This window comes from Hippopotamus amphibius, chromosome 4 (assembly GCF_030028045.1).
Source record: "Hippopotamus amphibius kiboko isolate mHipAmp2 chromosome 4, mHipAmp2.hap2, whole genome shotgun sequence".
NCBI classification, from domain to species: Eukaryota; Metazoa; Chordata; class Mammalia; order Artiodactyla; family Hippopotamidae; genus Hippopotamus; species Hippopotamus amphibius.
In genome coordinates, this window is record NC_080189.1 from 165,670,598 (window position 1) to 165,688,316 (window position 17,719).

The following is a 17,719-nucleotide window of genomic DNA, read 5'->3' on the forward strand; positions in this document are numbered from 1 at the left end:
GAGACATACCATGTTTCTGGAGTGGAAGAATCAACATCATGAAAATGACTGTACTACCCAAAGCAATTTACAGATTCAATGCAATCCCCATCAAATTACCAATGGCATTTTTCACAGAACTAGAGCAAGAAATCTTACGATTTGTATGGAAACGCAAAAGACCCCGAATAGCCAAAGCAATCTTGCGAAGGAAACATGGAGTTGGTGGAATCAGGCTTCCTGACTTCAAACTATACTACAAGGCCATAGTGATCAAGACAGTATGGTACTGGCACAAAAATAGAAAGGAAGATCAATGGAACAGAATAGAGAACTCAGAGGTAAGCCCAAACACATATGGGCACCTTATCTTTGACAAAGGAGGCACGAGTATACAATGGAAAAAAGACAGCCTCTTCAATAAGTGGTGCTGGGAAAATTGGACAGCAACATGGAAAAGAATGAAATTAGAACACTTCCTAACACCATACACAAAAATAAACTCCAAATGGATTAAAGACCTACATGTAAGGCCAGACACTATAAAACTCCTAGAGGAAAACATAGGCAGAACACTCTATGACATCCATCAAAGCAAGATCCTTTTGGACACACCTCCTAGAATCATGGAAATAAAATCAAGAATAAACAAATGGGACCTCATGAAACTTAAAAGCTTTTGCACAGCAAAAGAAACCATAAACAAGACTAGAAGGAAACCCTCAGAATGGGAAAAAATAGTTGCCAATGAAACAACGGACAAAGGATTAACCTCCAAAATATACAAGCAGCTCATGCAGCTTAATATCAAAAAAGCAAATAATCCAATCCACAAACGGGCGGAAGACCTAAATAGACATTTCTCCAAAGAAGACATACAGATGGCCAACACACACATGAAAAGATGCTCAACATCACTACTCATCAGAGAAATGCAAGTCAAAGCCACAATGAGGTATCACCTCACACCGATCAGAATGGCCATCATCACAAAATCTGGAAACCACAAATGTTGGAGAGGGTGTGGAGAAAAGGGAACTCTCCTGCACTGTTGGTGGGGTTGTAAGTTGGTACAGCCACTATGGAAAACAATTTGTAGGTTCCTTAAAAAACTACAAATAGAACTACCATATGATCCAGTAATCCCACTTCCGGGCATATACCCAAAGAAAACCATAATCCCAAAAGAAACTTGTACCATAACGTTTATTGCAGCACTATTTACAACAGCCAGGACATGGAAGCAACCGAAATGCCCATCAACAAATGAATGGATACAGAAGATGTGGCATATATATACAATGGAATATTACTCAGCTATAAAAAGGGATGAGATGGAGCTATATGTCATGAGGTGGATAGACCTAGAGTCTGTCATACAGAGTGAAGTAAGTCAGAAAGAGAAGGACAAATATTGTATGCTAACTCACATATACAGAATCTAAAAATGGTATTGATGAACTCAGTGACAAGAACAAGGACGCAGATACAGAGAATGGACTGGAGAACTTGAGGTTTGGGAGGGGGCGGGGGGTGAAGGGGAAGCTGAGACGAAGCGAGAGAGTAGCACAGACATATATATAATACCTATTGTAAAACAGATAGTCAGTGTGAAATTGTTGTATAACAAAGGGAGTCCAACTCGAGGATGGAAGATGCCTTAGAGGACTGGGGCGGGGAGGGTGGGGGGGACTCGAGGCAGGGGGAATCAAGGAAGGGAGGCAATACGGGGATATGTGTATAAAAACAGATGATTGAACTTGGTGTACCCCCCCAAAAAACAATAAATAAATAAATAAAATTTAAAAAAAAGTTTACTTTAAAAAGAATTATATGTTAATGTTTGGTTTCTCTTAGTGGGACACTTTATGACGCCTCTTTCTGGTTCTTAATAAAGTTCAGCAAGAAAAAAAGCCTAAGGCCAACACAACATAAAAGACACATAGGATTCCCATACATGATGATGTTTTTCTTCTTCCCATTATATCCATCCCTAGTAAAACCAAAAAGAAAGGCAATTTTCCAAGACTCTTGTCTAACTTTTAAAGTTAAGTATTGCCTACATATTAAACCCTGTCCCCTGCTCTCACAAACACACCTTCCCTTATTCTACTGCTTTCAACACTGTGCTTATAACCTTATATATTACATAATTCACTTATTTACCACATTTATTTTCTGTCACCTCACTCAGTATAATGTAAGCTAAACAACACTAGGATTTTTTCTGCTTTATTTACCGGTGTATCCTTAGCCCCTGTAATAGTACCTAAGACAAAATAGACAAAAAGTAAATATTTTTTGAATGAATTAATGGGCATTTTACTGAAGTAAAATATACATTTTGGCATTTTACCAGACAAGAACAAATATGCCTTAGCAAATTAGCACTTTCAAATGGCCAATAGACACAAATGCTATCTATGTACACAGGAGGGACACAGTAGCTGAAGGAGGAATTCTCAAGGAGAAACAGTTTTCTCTTCTAGACCCAGAACTGAAGATAAAGAGACAAGAGACAAGGAAAGGAGGGGAATTTGGAAATTCTGTAGTTCAAACCAGTGACAAGAGAAACATAATTTTTTTTCTCAATCATAAGATTCCACAAATATAAACAAAGAAAAATAAAAGAGGAAGAGCAGTTAACACACCTCTCTTCTCCCGATGTATTTCTTCCAGAAGCTGCTCCTGTCTTTCTATCTGTTCAAAGAGACACTGAAGCTCAGCTTCCTTGTTTTCAGTCATATTCCTGAGTTGCTGTCTGCACAACATCAGCTGGTGCCGTAGACTTTTCTCTCTGTTTTCTCTCTCTTTCAGTTCCTCACACAGCCATTGAAGTTTAGTCTAAAAATATGACATTTATATCTAATTTTTAAAAAAATCTAGAGACAGTAGCATTCCAAAACATGAGAAAGTCATGATAATCTGAATTTAGACAATAACTAACAAATTTAAGAAAAATTTTAAACCCATAATGTTTTAATTTGCATAATGGTTTATATCAGTTAGAAGCTGGTGCAGAAATGATTTTCTTGGGTTTTTAAAAAATATTTGGTATACTCTATCATCTTTGGAAAGGTAATACTACAGAAAAGTTTCACCTACCAAACTTTGAGTTGTAATACAATTAACCCCCTAATTTGACATATAAAGCAGTCTAGCACAAGCATTTGAAAATCCAAAAAACCCCATAATATACCTAGAAACTTGTTATGAATGGGAATTTTATTTTAGAGATTAAAAAAATAAGATAAAATTCCTAGTTTTGTTTCTAAAAGTGCATATCACCAACGGTCCAGCTAATCAGGTAGAGAGAGATTCCATACAGCATGAGGCAAATAAAGTCAGCATTTGTCCACATTTAAAACTAGGAAATTTAATCAAAGCAACTCTCTTTTCCATGGACTCTAAGCTTACCAATTCTAATATTTAGATATTTAAAACAGGGATGAGAAAAGAAATCTTTCTTCCACATTCAACAGAACAGAATTTCAGTTGGGTCTTAGGATCTTCCCAAGCGAGGCTACCATCCAATTTCCAGTCAATTTTAAATAATCTAAACAATCTTCACCTCAATAAGAAGCAAAATAAAGAAAGCCATAAACTAGAAGGGAAAATGAAGTTAAGCTAAGGGACAATTTCCCTGAATAGTACAAATCCATAAGTAAGAATGTTGTAGGCCTCTAGAAGTCTAGAAGTTTCTTAGGACATGCCCCAGTATATTAAAAGTAGCTGTGATAGAATCATTTAGCCTATGATGAAGTAGAACTGGGATACGGCCCTTAGACTGGGGGCTCCCCACATACTTCAGCTTTCAAACATCCTAGAAATGAAAAAAAGGCACAGGTCCTCTGGTCAGAAGGTCTAACAGATGGTGACATAGAAAAAAATATTGTCATTAGTCAAATTATGGATAAATTATACACTAATATTGTAAGGTAACCAATGTATAATATGTTGGGTGAACATGTTAGCCGAAGAAAAATGGAAATCATGCTTGTAAAAGTATCATTTATTAATAACAAAGTGCTTTTGATCAGACCAGAATTTATGTTAATGAGTTGGCTTAGGGTGGGGCCCCCAGATAGCCTTTGTATGGGGCTGGCGATCAGAGTTGAAACTTAGACAGTCCTACCCATAGACCTCTAGGAAGGGGGATGGGAGACAGGCAGGGAAAGACTGGAGATTAAGCTCTATAAAGACTCTTGAATAATGAGATATGATGACCTTCCAGGTTGGTGAACACATCCACATGCCAAAAGGGTGATGTACTCAAAACTCTATAGGGACAGAAGCTCCAGTACTCAGGACTCTTTGGGACCTTGTCCAATATACCTCTCCATATGGCTGTTCATATGTATCCTTTATAATGAAGTAGTAATAATAAGTCAAGAATTTCCCTGAAATCTGTGAGCCATTATAGCAAATTAATGAACTACAAGAACCCCGGTTTGAAGCCAGCTCAGACAGAAGTGTAGGTAACCTAGAGACCCAACACTTGTGACTGGCATCTAAAGGAGGGAAGGGGGAGTCTTGTGGGACTGAGCCCTTAAACTGTGGGATCTGCACTAACTCTGGGTAGTTAGTATCAGAGACAAATTAAGTTGTAGGGCATCCAGTTGGTGAATGCAAAAAACTAAAAAATTAACTGATGTGGAAAACAAACATTTGGAGTCAAAAACGTTGTAAGTAGAAACAGATATTAGTAATAGGTATTTCACAGGAAGGGCAGACCTCTAGGATTTTTCATTTTCATAGCTCTGATTTGCACAAGCTAAATTCTTGGTAACTGCAGCAGAAATATTGGAAAATCCCACCTCCACCAACTCCCCACTAATCGGATGGTCACTCTACTGCAGACAAAGCAGGCTAAGAATGCTGAGGTCCCAACTGTCATTTCCCCAGACTGTTTTATAAGACTTCGGTTATGAATATAACTTAGGAATAGATATTTTTTAAAATTTTCAATAAAATACCAGTAACCAGAGTTCAGAAGCATATAAAAAGGTTTTAACAGCATAATCAAGTGGGATTTATTCCAAGAATGCAAGGTTGCATTAATATCTGAGAATTAATGTAATATGTCATATTAGTAAGAATTAGGGACAGAAGCCACATGAGCTTATCAAAAGATGCAGAGAAATCATATGATGAAATTCAACACCCATTCACAATGAAGACACCCAACAAACTAGGAATAGAAGGGAACCTTCTCAACCTGATAAAAGATATCTATAAAAAGGCCACAATTGTTATCATACTTAATCGTAAAAGATTTAATGCTTTCTCCCTAAGATCCAAAACTAGAAAACAATGTCTGCTCTCACCATTTCTATTCAACACTGTATTAGGAGGTCATGGCAGGGCAATTTTGCAAGAAAATGTAATAAAATATATCCACACTGAAATAAAGAAGTAAACATATTTGCATCTATTTGCAAATAACATGCCCCTGTATAAGAAAATCCTAATGATTTCACTAAAAACATATTAGAACTAATAAAGTAGTTCAACAGAGTTGTAGTATATAAGGTCAATATACACAAATCAATTGTATTTCTATACATTTGAATGATCAATCCAAAAATAAAGTCAAAAGTCAACTGAATGTACAGAAGCATCAAAAAATAAAATAATAATAACCCTTTAAAAAGTGTAAAACATACTCTGAAAATATCTGAAAGAAAAAAAAAACTCTACAAAACACTGTTGAAAAATTTTTTTAAATACCTAAATAAATAGGACCATATCCCGTGTACAAAGATCAGAAGACAATATAGTTTAGACAGAAATACTCCCCAAACAGACCTACAGATTCAAAGCAATTCCAATCCAAATCTCAGCTGATTTTTAGAGAAATTTACAAGTTGATCCTAAATTTCATATGCACATTCAAGGAACCCCAGAATAGCCCAAAAAAGGTGTTGAAAAATAAGAACAAAGTTGGAGGACTCACCCATTTCAAAGCTTCCTATATAAAGCTACAGTAATCAAAACAGTGTGGTACTGGCATACGATAAACTTACAGATCAATGAAACAGAATTATGAGTCCAAAAATAAAACCATACATATACTGTCAACTGACTTTCAACAAGGGTACCAGAGCAATCTGATGAGGAAAGAATAGTCTTTTCACCAGTGGTGCTGGGAGAACTGAATAGTCATATGTAAAAGAATGAAGTTGTTGACATATATATACTAATATGTATAAAACAGATAACTAATAAGAACCTGCTGTATAGCACAGGTGACTCCACTTTGCTGTACTAACATAACAACTATACCCAAATAAATAAATAAACAAAAAAGTCATTGCCAATCCCCCCAAAGAAAATGGAGTTGAACCCATACCTAACACCACATTAAAAAAATTACCTTAAAATAGATCAAAGAGCTAAATATAAGAGCTAAAAATATTACCACAAAAATTAATCATGTAAAATAAATAAATTTAAATTTAAAAGATACATAAATAAAAATATAAGACTCCTAGAAGAAAACAGGCAGTAGTCTTTGTGACCTTGGTTTGCAATCATTATGCCAAAAGCACAAGCAACCAAAGAAAAAACCTGATAAACTGGACGTAATCAAAATTTAAAATATTATGCTTCAATGGTCACAGTTAACAAAGTGAAAAGACAACTCACTAAACAGGAGAGAATATATACAGATCATTTATCTGAGGAAGGGCTTGTATCTAGGATACATAAAAAACTCAAATAATATATTAAAAGATAACAAACTGAACAAAAGATCAAAACAGACATTTCTCCAAAGAAGATATATGAATGGCCAATAACCACATGAAAAGATGTTCAATGTCACTAGCCATCAGGGAAATGCAAATCAAAACCACAATAAAATGCCATTTCACACCCAGCAGGATAGCTATAATCAAAAAAACAAGATGATAACAACTGTTAGTGTGTATATAGAGAAATTAAAATTCTCATATACTGACAATAGGAAAGACAATGGTGCAGTCACCTTGAAAAACAATCTGGACTTTTTTCAAAAGCCTTAAAATAGTTACCATATAACCCAGTAATTCTCTCCTAGGTACGTACCTATGAGAAATGAAAATGTATGTTCACACAAAAAACTTGCACTCAAAGGTTCATAGCACCACTATTTATGATAGCCAAGAAATAAAAATAATCCAAATGAACATCAACTGGTAAATGAATGTGGTATATCCACACAATGGACAGTTATTTAGTAAGAAGTAGTAAAGTAACGATACATACTACAACATAGATGAACCTTGATAATATTCCTCTAAATGAAAGAAGTCAATCATAAAGGACTGCATATTATATGAATCCATTCATAGGAAATGTCCAGAATAGGGATAAAAGCAGATTACCTGTTGACTAATGCTACAGGGAGGGCAGATAAGGATGTGATGGCTAATGGTCCAGATTGTCTTTTTGGGGTGATAAAAATGTTCTAAAATTCATGTAGTGATGGCTGTACATGTCTGTGAATACACTAAAAACTACTAAATGGTTACTATAAATAGGTCAATTGCATGGTACATGAATTATATATCAATTTAGCTGTTATTTAACTAAAGAAAGGAAGGAAGGAAAGAAAGAAAGAAGGAAAGGAAAGAAAGGGAGGGAGGGAGAGAGGGAGGGAGGGAAGGAGGGAAGGAGGGAAGGAAGGAAGGAAGGAAGGAAGGAAGGAAGGGAAAGGAAAGGAGAGAGAGAGAGAGAGAGAGAAAGAAAAAGAAAGAAAGAAAGAAAGAAAGAAAGAAAGAAAGAAAGAAAGAAAGAAAGAAAGAAAGAAAGAAAGAAAGAAAGGAAGAAAGAAAGGAAGAAAGAAAGAAAGGAAGGAAGGAAGGAAGGAAGGAAGGAAGGAAGGAAAGAAAGAAAGAAAGAGAAAGAAAGGGAAAGAAAGAAAAAGAAAGAAAGAAAGAGAAAGAAAGAAAGAAAGGGAGAGAAAAGAAAGAGAAAGAAAGGAAGGAAGGAAGGAAGAGAGAGGAGGGAAGGGAAGGGGAGGGAAGCGAGGGGAGGGGAGGGGAGGGGAGGGGAGGGGAGGGGAGGGAAGGAAGGAAAGAAAGAAAGAAAGAAAGAAAGAAAGAAAGAAAGAAAGAAAGAAAGAAAGAAAGAAAGAAAGAAAGAAAGAAAGAAAGAAAGAAAGAAAGAAAGAAAAAGAAAGGAAGGAAGGAAGGAAGGAAGGAAGGAAGGAAGGAAGGAAGGAAGGAAGGAAGGAAGAAAGATAGAGGGAAGTAAAAGGGGATAGATCAACAAAGCTAAAATTAAACCTCCCTGCAAAGATGAGACCTGGCTGACTTGGCTTTAGTATTTGCTATACAATTTGTAGGCCTTTGTCTTGTCTGTATGTCACTAGATAAACACAGGAAGTTCTCAACTTAAATTGGGATGTGAACTTCCAATTATGACTGTAGAAATTTAATTAAGCCTACTTCGTTTCCCAATATCCACTTTGAAATACTATTGCAAATAACAGAAAAGGAGAAAAAAAGTTCCATAGCACAGAAAATCAGAAAACATGGTCAATTCTGCCAGATTAAAGAAGCACTTTCTACTAATGCATTTAGGAAGAAAACAGGGTCAGAATGAGAGAGATATACCATCACTCTCATCTAACCACAATATGAGAGACAAGGAAGTGACTTGGACTGTTCTTTAGAAAGCATACTCTCTATATAAAGTGGAGTAAATGTCGGAGGCTGGAAGTCATGAGGCTGTTACAATATTCCAAACAAGTGAAAATGGTAAGAGTTGGACCAAAGTGTATGTATTTGAGACTTAAATGTGAGGGGGGTAAGGAAGAGGAAGGAAATCAGTACTGATGGCCAATTTTTAGCTTAAGAAACTGAAACAGGAAACCTAGAAGAAGCAAGGTGATTCAAATTTCCTTATAGTAAAAACGTTAAATGTCTAGTTCAAAACATAGTATTTAATTGTTAAGCCATAGTGTTTAATTTTCATGCAATTTATGAATAAAGGTAAATATTAAAATTAAAAAAAGAAGTTAACATTAGGTTGAAACATACTGAAGTTGTTAGGACTAAAAGACACAGAAGAATAGATGACTAACTGGATACACAGATCTAAAGCTCAAGAGATATGGTCAAGAGATACACTGAAGAAATAATAGCATAAAAGGAAGTTAAAGGCATAGGAATAGATAAAATAGCCCATAAAGATATCTACAGAGAGAACAGAAGAGGGTTTAGAGGAGACAAACACAGGAAAAATTTCAAAATAAAACAGAGATGTAGATGGAAAGTTGGGAAGAAAATATGAGTCTGGGGTGATAGAACCCCAAAGGAAGAAACTACTACAGCAAGATGGATAGCCTCAACGCCAAAAACTCAAAAGGAAGGCAGAGGTATATTCAGTAATTTAAAAAATATACATTTTGGGGGCTTCCCTGGTGGCGCAGTGGTTAAGAATCCATCTGCCAATGCAAGGGACACAGGTTCAAGCCCTGCTCCGGGAAGATCCCACATGCCGCAGAGCAACTAAGATGTGCCACAACTACTGAGCCTGTGCTCTAGAGCTTGAGAGCCACAACTGTTGAGCCCACGTGCCACAACTACTGAAGCCCACCTGCCTAGAGCCTGTGCTCTGCAATAAAAGAAGCCACCGCAATGAGAAGCCCAAGCACCACAACAAAGAGTAGCCCCCCACTCACTGCAACTAGAGAAAGTCCGTGCACAGCAACAAAGACCCAACACAGCCAATAAATAAATAAATAAATTTATATATAAAAAAAAACTCCTTAGGAGTTTCCAAAACAAACAACATAGCGCGTGCATGCACACATACCCACACGCACACTACAAATAGTTCTGCACATGATGAGGCCCTGACACATGTAATTAAATGAACAATTTTAGACGCTGTTAATTTTTTTTTGGAAAGAAGTAGCACCTTGCATCTAAGTAATAAAACAGAAAAAGAGAATGATGTCTTGAAAAAAAACAAAAAAATCCAATGTTCTTTTAGTTTTACTATATTAAGAAAACTTCATGAATATTCAAAAGCAACATGTTTTGGACCTGAACATTATCAATTTGAATTATAAAAAATACAATCACAAAGAAGAAGGGTTGAAAGGATGTACATATGCCAGCCCTGCTAACTCTATGCCATGTAGGCATGGTCCTAAACAACAGCTTTCAGATGGCGATCTCCCCAGGATTAGTCTAAGATCAGGTAATTATTTAATATCATCACAGATGGCTAGGTATTAGAATATTAAATTGATTCATTAGTATGTTGAGACAATTATCACTTTTCAACTGAGAATAAAATGAAATAACCTTGATATATAGAAGAAATACATACATGCAAGATGAAATTTGAAAGAAATTAACCTGAAAGAATGCACTTAAAAAAAATTCAAATATGGATTGATAAAAAGTATGAGGTTCACAGTTGACCATAAGAATTCTTGTGAGGAAAGAGTAAAAGGAGTCAGATTATTCAACCTCTTATTTATAGGAAGACCAACTGTTCTAGGACCAAGTCATTATTAGATAATATTATAGGAGTTAATGTGATTGGTTTACATCAGAGACATCAAATGTAAATGCTAAAGGTGCCAGACAGGAAACATCAATAAAAGTACATAGAAAATATGTTCTCTTTTGTTTTTCTTGAAAAGTTCAATTAAGGCTACTATGTTACTATTTTAACATTTTGAACCACTAATGAATACAAGAGATATATCCACTTCACTTCAGTCTATTTCAAAAAAATAATAATAATAATAAGGTGCAAGAATAAAGATAAAATCAAGTAATACTTCTCTTCCATATTGGGAGTCAACAGAAAATGATGGTGATTATGTCAAATGATAGCTAACTCTATTAAGAAAGCTCTATGAACATTCAAATGTAACACATTTAGGACCCGAACATTATCAATTTGGATTATAAAAATGCAACCACAAAAAAGGAGGGCAAGAAGGACACCATGTATAATGTGGTGTCATGTCCGTGGTTCTTCTTAATGCTGTTTTCTACCACAAGAGAATGAAACCCTAATGTTATCAGATCTTCTGATATCACAAAAGGAAAATAATTTCATGTTGTAATAATGCACGTACTTGATTTTTTAAAAATGTTCATTACCAATTCGATTTTTTAAAACTCCTGTGGTCCAAACAAAATGAGTGCCTGGGGATCACCAGCTTGAATCATCCAGTTTAATCTGTTCTTTAAAACTGCAAATTTAGAAAATACCTTCACATTTCTTTTTCTCAATGCTTTCCTACTTAATCCATTCCAATCTTTGGCCTGTGTTCACTACTGTTAATAAGAGATGATGATAAAAAAGACAATTCTGTTTTGTCCTAACAATAATCCTACTGGTTCTGATAAAAACAAAACAGTAACAAAAAGTTATATGAAACAAAGCATTAATCAGGTTTGATCTGTGTTATGGACTGAATTATATCCCTATCAAAATCATATGTTAAAGTCCTAACCCTCAGTGTGACTGAATCTGGACACAGGGCTTTAGGGAAATAATTAAAGTTAAATGAAGCCATAAGGGTAGGGCCCTAATCCTATAGGCCTGGTGTCCTTATGAGAAGAAGAGACTCTCTCTGACTCCTAACCTTCAACTCCTCCATCCAAACCCCCAGCACCCACATGAAAGCTGGCCATCTACAAGGCAAGGAGAAGTCTCACCAGAAACCAACCCTGGCACTGTGATCTTGGACTTCCAGGCTCCAGAACTGTGAGAAAATAAATATCTGTTGTTTAAGCTGCCCAGTTTTGTTATGGCAGCCGTAACAGACTAATACAATATGAACTATGGCTTCAGTTAATTCCTACCTAGCCTTTATTCCATTGCCATACAAAATTAAAAATAGGTTATAGTTAGATGCTTGTTATGAATTGAATAAGTATGCAGAATATATTATTAATCTTACAAAACAAATTAACTTATGGAAATTTAATCAACCAATAATCAATTAAGAGAATCAGAGTTTGTTAGAGAAACACCCATTATCTTTCATTAAGTATCTGGGAGAAACAGCTTGGAACACAGTATAGGAATAACTTTACCAATTCCAAACAATAATTAGCTGACAAGGCTATTAATCACGGTGCAAACACCATTCTATTAACCACTCACAAGAGCATCTTACAGATTACATAATAGGCTCATTTATTTAACTACATCAACAAGCATTGCTAAATAAACCAAAATAGGGAAAGAATTTCTAAATAAGGTAGTTTTTTACCTTCTTAGTTGACAGCCTGCAACTAGGTGGAAATATTTTTAAGTATTTGGTAAAACAATCAAAATGATCTTTTTAATCTGTAAGAATCCTCTCCTGAGAGCTGGTGGAATAATGTACCAAAAGTCACTAAGGAATGACTCAAAGCTAAAAACCAAGGAAAACGGAAAATTCAAATAAAAAGATTATAGTTGATAGAGTTAGCAATAATATCAGGGACCATAATTTTGTTGCTTTTAACTACTATGCTTCCTTCACCAAAACCCTAAAAACAATTCTGAGAGAAAATGTTTACATAAGAACCAGAGATAAGGAGGATGGCAACTTTTTAGAATGTGCTAGATCACCAAAACAAGAATTAAAGCAGAACTACAAAATTCAAATCTCTATCAACCTCAAAATATAATTCTTTCAATAATACTTTCTCTACTTTTCTACTTGGTTTGAATATAATCTGGAAGAAATATAGCCATTATCATAGTACATATTAAAAAATACAAAATGCTTCCTCCAATTAAACTATGTTCCCTGTAAACTACCTAAGGATATTTCCACCACGTGAATGAAGATACCTGAGTATTGGTATCACATTTTGATGTCTACACTGGAAGGATAAAATACCAGATGGTTATTTGCATCCTTCCACAAGAATTAAATACATAGGTCTATCCTGGTATTTTTCTAGCTTCTGTGTGTCACACAAGACTTTTACATTATTAATAAAAGTTTTGAATTCAAAAAATATATATAATAGGTCTAATACTTCTCACACAATAACCGTTTTTAAAAAAATCCACATCACTAAGAAGACAATATTCATAAATGTAAGGTTTATATTCAACTATATGTCACACAATCATTAGAAAAAAACAATGGCACAGAGTTCAGAGATCCAGGTTCCCAAACCCTTCTCAGAAACTAGCTTTACATCCTTAGATAAAACGCAAATCTCCCAGAACCTCTTTCTCATCTACAAAATGAGAAAGTCAAACTTCACAATCTCTACAGCTGCTTCAGTTATAATATTTCAAAAACAGTAGGGAAAAGCAAATGTTTGTCAACACGTAGGACACATTATATCGATACTATGAAAAGTGTGACTCTGGGATGATACCATATAGGATAACATAGGAAAATTCCCAAATAACTTGGAAGTATACTTCTTATTTATATAATCTTAAAATCTACAGTACTGATCAAATAAGGCCAATATTTGAGAACTGACATATTTACTGAAATCTAATCTGCTTGTTATTTATTCGTGGGTGACATTTAAGCTGAGGAAGTAACCTGAGTAGGAAAATACAGCAAGCCTAATTACTCTCTTAAAAAAATAATATTTGAGCATTTAGCCAAGCCTGTGGTAAGCACTAAAGATGCAATAAGGAACAGGATAGACACAGGTCTTCCCTCATAAAGCTTACAGACTAAAGAAGGCGAAGAGTAAACAGGAGTTTCAATACAGTGGAATAAAGGCCAAGAAGGAAAAGATCTTCACAGCCAATGAAGCATATAAATTCACGTTTGCGCATCTTAAGAGAATAATTAATACTGGACTCCCAGAATTAAATGTGCTCTGTAAACAAAAGAGCACTGAGGCGCCTGCCTTGTGCTGAAAAGCAGCTGACGTCAGCTTTTTTATTTGCTATCATAAAATGATAACTTAAGATCTGGGATCAAGAGTGATGCTTGCTGGCATTGTGGTTCCATCCTGAAAGTGAGTGCCTGACGGCTCCAGATTTGATTTGTCCCTATTTTCTCACTTCAAGTGTCTCTGCTACTTCTCATTTCTCTCCATGATTTGAACCTAAACTCTACTCTGTGCCTTTGTCCCTGCTTCTCTTTAGGCCTTCCTGTCCAGATGGAACTTTCTGGATAGCAATCCCTGTGGTGGAAACTCTTCCAATACTTCTGCTAGCTTGCCTACCTAGGACCCTGCACATCTGTCTATTCCAATACCAACCTTTGACTGTAGTCTTCCAGCTTAAATGGAAAATCCTGGGCATCTCCTTCTCCATCAGCCTCTGACATAACATTAAACATCACTTGTGTATTGTCACCAAAAGGTTTCTTCCATCTATCCCTTCCTCTGAATCTCTACAATTTCCTAAATTCTAACTTTCATCCTATCTCAACCAGAGACCTGGGTCTCACCCAAAGACCTCTTACCTGGTGTTCCTGCCTTTCGTCTTCCCCCCTCTAACCTACCTTTCACATCACTCTCAGAGTGATGCTTCTAAAATATGAATATGAACATTTCGCTCTCCTGTTCAAAACTCCTTCATGATTCCCCACTAAATGCAGAGCTGCCCCAACCTTTTAAAATGGCATACAATGTTCTTCTTGCTGGATCTAATCTCTGCCTCCTTTGGGAGCCTCACCCCTGACATTCTCTGTCTCACATTTTCACACTGTATGTCATATTGCCAAATCGCTTGGAGTTTCTTTTGCATTTATCATGCTGTTTCTCTTCCAGGACATTCCTACAACTGTTTACTCTGCGTGCATGTTTTTTCCTCTTTACCTGGCTGGCTTCAAGATTTATCTGTGGCATCAGCCTCCTAGGCAGCTTCTGTATACCTCCGTTACAGCTCTTACATATGATATCGAAATTATCCATGTAAGTGTCAGCTTTTCTAGAGCAAACACGTTCCTCAAGAGGAAGGATCATTTCTTAATTCATTCGTATGTCCACAGCATGTAATATAGCATTGGAGCAGTGTAGCTACTTAGTAAATTCTCTGTTAAACTGAATAAAATTTGGCCTCCACATGCCTTGTCAGGATTTATGACAAAAAACAAATCCCTTATCTGTGGAACTCCTTGCAGTACTTAATGACCACCTCAACCCTCTTCCTCCCTGCAATGTATTATTCTTACCATTCATTGGTTATTATGTCTATGAGTCTGGTCGAACTCTTAGTTGGGCTTCATGTTTATGTTATGTCACCACTGACATCAAAGCAGTAATGACACAATTCCCATCCAATCCCCTAGTTCTTCTAGAATTAACACTAAAAGAAGAAATTCATTTGGCAGATTTCTGAAAACAATTACCAAATGCCATCAGAGGTCCCTTCTAATACTGCCCAATGTCAGCATGGACCAGCTGAATAGCAATTCTACTTTCCATATAGTTTTTTTCCTCTGATTTCAGATCTTATCTTCAATACTTATAGGGCTGTCCAGTCATAGTTCATGGGAATTACAACACTGTAGCCCATCAATAACCTAAGCCATCTTTCTAGTAAATAGATTCAATTCCGCCTTAGTCAGTTGGTCAGCGTAGTACTGCTTATCACAACCCTTTTACACTGGAGAGGAACAGTTGCCTCAGGCAGTAGTAAAACTTGTCTGATCGGAAGTTCAATCCCATTAAATGATAAGGGAAAACAGCTCACTGGCTCCCAAATTAAAGAGCTATGATTAAGAGTCATCTCTGGCTCTCATCATTTAACTGAACAATAGCAGTGAAAGCTTTCTGTTCAGAAATTATAAAGATTTTAACTTGAAAGAAAATTCCAAGTACATGGCTCTTGTTGTCAGAATGGTAGAAGTGGGAAAAGGAAAAAAGAGAAATGCTTTATTTATGCACAAGTTTCCAGCTAAAAAATTCTGAGACAGCAAAACATGTCTATTCTAAATCTTCTATACAGGTGGCATAAATACAAGCTTGCATTTGGTTCTATCAAAAATGGCTAGATAGGCACAGGATCACTGCATTAAAGCAGGAGAGAAAATTTTATAAGGCAGAGAAAATTTCAATGTTCAATCATAGCACTGTTAGTTTCTTATTAAGAATTTTTTTTAAAGAAGCTTCTCTAATGAATATCTGGTTTTCAAAAGTGAACTCTGTCTCTGCACCACCTCCCACCTGTACCTTACTCATAAATCTCAGGGCCTTATCTGTGTTAACTCAAATAAACATCTTCTTGCCGCTGTTATACTTAGCCAATTGGAGTACTTCTACGTATTTTTTGTATGACTAAGTTTAAACATTGTATTTTTGCAGAAGCCTTCTGTGACATGCTGGCAGTGTCACACCATTCCATCCTCCCAACACAAACACCATAGTTCTTCCTTCTTTTGTGTTCTTTTGTCAATGTTTACATATTTCTATAATATAACACACCTTCAGGATTTCTAAAATTTGTTTACATCTACATTTCCCTATGAACTTCCACAGCTTGCTAACACTTACTTATATCCCCAATGTCTGTATACAAAAAAAGTACACAATCAATAAATCTTGGCTGAATGAACAAAGACTTTAAATGGTAATATGCATAATAGTAAGACCATTAATTGTGAATCTGACATGGCACATAATCCACTTTCCCATTCTTTAGAGGGCACTGAGAAAGTCACATACCTTCTCTGAATGTCGCTTTGCTCACATTTTTAAATAAGGATGTTGTACAAACTTAAAGGTTCCTTCTTGCAATAAAATCCTAAGTTGGATCACAATTGGGGAGGTTTATAGTACAGTTGGTTTTCTTACAGAATTTAAATGGGATGGAAGATTTCAGTAACTTAAAGTTGAAAAAAAATATTCTAAAAAGGAATGCTAGTGTTTAAGTATTGATAATTGAATAAACAGATACCTACATCTTACATGGTCATAACTTTCTATATATTTAAATTAATGAATTTCCAAGTTGATTTGATCTATGAAGATAGCTGATAACTATCCCACAGTGTAGAAGACCTTTTGCTAAAATTAGCAAATTGTTCAATTTTATTTATTTTTGGTTACCTTCCATTAAATTTAAATCATAATGCCAAAGAATCATGAAGCAGTAAAGTTATCTTCAGAACACAAAGTTCACCCCTCCCATTTTGTAAATGACAAAACAAGACATGCAGAGAGGTGAAGGATCTTCTTGAGCTACAGGGAGATTCAGCAGGCTTTCAGCTAACCGTCCAGAACCAGAATATAAGCAAACGTGTGTAAATGAAGGTTGGTTACAGCTGCCCTGACCTTTGTGCACCTCCAGAGACACTGCTTATCCCAAGGAAAAGGCAGAGAAATTTGTCTCTCTGACAATCTAATCTTCGTATTTCAACAGTTTTACTTACCTTCATCTATTCTCTCATTCCATGCCTACATATTTAAGCTAATTTTTAAATGTTAAACTAAAAGAACGTGGAGGTTTCTGGAATGCATTACAATGATATCCTCCCTAGCAATGAAGTATTATGCTTTCATATACTCAGTTATATGTCAAAATATATGACTAACCCAAATAGGATGCACTGAAGGTCATAAACATTATGAAAGCTTTAGGATTCAAAGATTAATTACCTTGCTTTCTGCTAACCAGCGATGTGGGTCATAATTAATATCAGGACCAGATGAAAAAACCTACAAAAAGGAGGAAATTGTCGATTAGAAGTAGATTTTTCTCTGAAATGAATTTACATAAATGAAAATTCTTCACCATTACATCCAAAAGTATAATCTCTAAACATAAGGGTTTAAAAAGAAAAAAGTTCATACCAAGTATG

The 17,719-nt window shown here is 35.7% G+C and overlaps 1 protein-coding gene across 6 annotated transcripts in view; it reads right to left on the reverse strand.

The window, feature by feature from the left end:
* The window catches only part of CEP128 (centrosomal protein 128), a 437,525-nt gene that overhangs the window by 235,159 nt on the left and 184,647 nt on the right, over positions 1-17,719 (reverse strand). For all 6 annotated transcript variants that reach the window (XR_009053322.1, XM_057733202.1, XM_057733203.1 and 3 more), the window contains 2 exons: positions 17,517-17,576; positions 2,631-2,823 (listed from right to left, as the gene is read on the reverse strand). Coding sequence is in view for 5 of the 6 variants with exons in the window: in XM_057733202.1 (XP_057589185.1) it covers positions 2,631-2,823; positions 17,517-17,576 (253 nt within the window). In the remaining variant the exon portion in view is untranslated. The remainder of the gene's footprint in view (positions 1-2,630; positions 2,824-17,516; positions 17,577-17,719) is intronic.